General features: G+C 49.2%; 1 protein-coding gene across 1 annotated transcript in view; it reads right to left on the reverse strand.

Annotated features, from left to right (window-relative positions):
• The window catches only part of GPR144 (G protein-coupled receptor 144), a 24008-nt gene extending 22439 nt beyond the window's left edge, over positions 1-1569 (reverse strand). Inside the window, 3 exon segments of the mRNA XM_010190082.1 lie at positions 679-909; positions 1371-1434; positions 1522-1569. Coding sequence (XP_010188384.1) covers positions 679-909; positions 1371-1434; positions 1522-1569 — 343 coding nt within the window.
• Between the last annotated feature and the right edge of the window lie 1147 nt (positions 1570-2716).

Here is a 2716-nt window from a genome sequence, read left to right on the forward strand (position 1 = left end):
CACAGATCCTGCAGGCAAGGACATCCCCTCAGCATGCAGCATCCCCCCTGCCCAGAGAGGGTCAGGAAGGCAGGCAGGCTGAGTCTGCACCATTTCTGCACGTGTAACTTATAGATACTTAGGTTTCTAGTAAATAGGATCACAAACAACAAATCTGGAAGGGACAGCATTTTCCCAAGCATCCCATGCTACAGCAACAAAGAGCATCGTCAAGGAACAGCAACTGCCTGCCTTGCTGCTGGGGAGTGCCCACTCCCCTGCTCCTGTCCTAGGTGTTACAGAATCACAGAACATTAGGAGTTGGAAGTGGCCTCGAAAGCTCATCCAGTCCAACCCCTGCCAGAGCAGGATCACCAGACCAGGTCACACAGGAACACGTCCAGGCGGGTTTTGAATGTCTGCAGAGAAGGAGACTCCACAACCTCTCTGGGCAGCCTGGGCCATGCTCTGGCTCCCTTACAGTAAAAAAAGTTTTTCCCCATGTTCAGGTTAAACCTCTTGTGCTCCAGCTTGCACCCATTGCCCCTTGTCCTGTCATTGGCTGTCACTTAGAAGATTCTGTTACCACATTGACAATAAAAAAACAGTGGCAACTTTGCCACTCAGATTAATTTTTCAGGATGAAAAAGATCCAGCAGTGAACACGCCTCCAAATAGTCCAACCCCACTGGTACTTACGTCTCCATTTTGGTTGGTGCAGGACACCGTCCCTCTTGTTTAGCCAGATGGAGCCCCCGACGCGGTGGGACTGCAGCAGTTTGCTGAAGGAAATCTGCTCACTGTCCTGGGGTTCAAAAAGCACCTGAGCAAAGCGATGCTCGCAGTATCTGTCTGCGTGCCACCAGTCCAAAGCAGTGGCCACATAGTCGTACACATATCTTGAGGTCTCAATCGTGACAGGAGCAACACCTGGAGAAAGAGACAAATAACGTGGAGAAACAAAACAGTGCTTCCGCGAGGCACCCAAAACCATGCCCGAAGCTCACTGCGGTACGGCCAGGGTCTGCCCTCAGGGTAGCTTGCTCAAAGCACATATGTACCAGCAATTCTTCTCACTTTATCCCCATTTCCCACCTCCCGCCAGCTTCTGCATTTGCAGATGCAAGTTGCCAGCACAAAGTAATCTGTTTTGTACGCAGTTAGAGCAGCACAAAGAAGCAGCTGAGCACGACTTACCTGATTTTAAACAGCAGTTCCATGGTTAGCCAAGCAAATACTTAGCCATGCAAATATAATTTCAGGCATAAAATAGGGTATTGGAAAAAGTTTCTTCACCTTCGTTTCTGCCACTGGACACCTTTTTATGCATTGTTTCTCTGTGCTGAATATAGCTTGTAAAAACATACAGAAGTGCTGACAGAAACACTAACCTTTAGAAGTCTGATTCTTGGCAAGGGCTGCAAAGGCAAAGAGGCTCCTGGACAGACTGCCAACCTGTGGGAGAGGATGTTTTGTAACCTTCACATAAAGCATTAATATTATCTCAAACACTCAAATTACAAAAATTGCTATAAAACTCACCAGAAAGCTGAAGAACCAAGAATCAGGTCTCAAGTCTCTCCTAACCATGCTGACTGGCTGGAAAGCTTTCACCTTTTGCTAGAATAAACAAAATATCACTAAAGATGCATCATGGAGAGAGAAGCATTCTGCAGACAGCCAGTTCCCAGGCACGCCTGCTCTCCTCAGAGTCCCGAATTAAAAAAGAGAAAATGACTCTGAAATACCTGTCCTGGATAGTATCCTGTCAAAATAACTCTCAGTTCTTCTTAAAGAACTCAAGGTTTAACATTTATTTCCAGGATACAGGATAATTAATAAAAAAGCATATACACGTGTGATATTAATAGACAGGCAAATTAGCAGAGCCTCTTTACCTGCATTAACTAAGTTAAAAAAGCCATCATAAATCACATTGTTAAACAGAGTCACATCACTGGCAGATTTTCTAATTTCTTTTAAAGCTCATGGGAATACATCCTCAGAGCAGATCCTGCTGAGCAGCAAATCCAGGCTTCCCAAGCGGTGCCTGAAAAGGCAGCTCAGCGTCCTGGAGTCGACCCAGAGAGGTGCCCAATGCCCTGGGTCTGCCCAATGCCCTACTGCACCACCTCTGTGGACTACAGAGCTGTCCCAGAGAGCTGCCCAATGCCCTGGGTCTGCCCAATGCCCTACTGCACCACCTCTGTGGACTACAGAGCTGTCCCAGAGAGCTGCCCAATGCCCTGGGTCTGCCCAATCCTCCACTGCACCACCTCTGCGCAGGTGCAAGGAGAACCTGAGTGTGAGGCCACGTAAAATCTAGTAAAGTCGTAGATGAGGGTACGTAAAGATACAAACATGAAAACTGGCAATGTGATCTCCAGTGCAAACAAGTCCTAACGCTGTCTCTGGGTGCTGACACCACCAGCCGTGAGTAATCTCCGTGCTCGCAATGGGACTCTCTCCTAAATGCACACACTAATAACATTTTGCTACTAAGGGACTACGGAGACCAGTTCTGCAGCCCAGGCTCTCAACACGTTCACCCGCAGCCTTCCGAAGCACAGGAGTGACTTGGTAAACGCAGGTACAGCTCCGAGCCCCCTAAACGTGCCCATCCCATCGGCGAGCAACGGAGCCGGGGACACTGCCCACGGAGCCGGGCACTGCCAACCGCCCGCTCCGCCGCTGCCTTCACTGCGCCGTGGGCGGCCCTGGAGGTGCCATGGGGATC

Source organism: Mesitornis unicolor, unplaced genomic scaffold, assembly GCF_000695765.1.
Source record: "Mesitornis unicolor isolate BGI_N332 unplaced genomic scaffold, ASM69576v1 scaffold16168, whole genome shotgun sequence".
Classification (NCBI taxonomy): Eukaryota; Metazoa; Chordata; class Aves; order Mesitornithiformes; family Mesitornithidae; genus Mesitornis; species Mesitornis unicolor.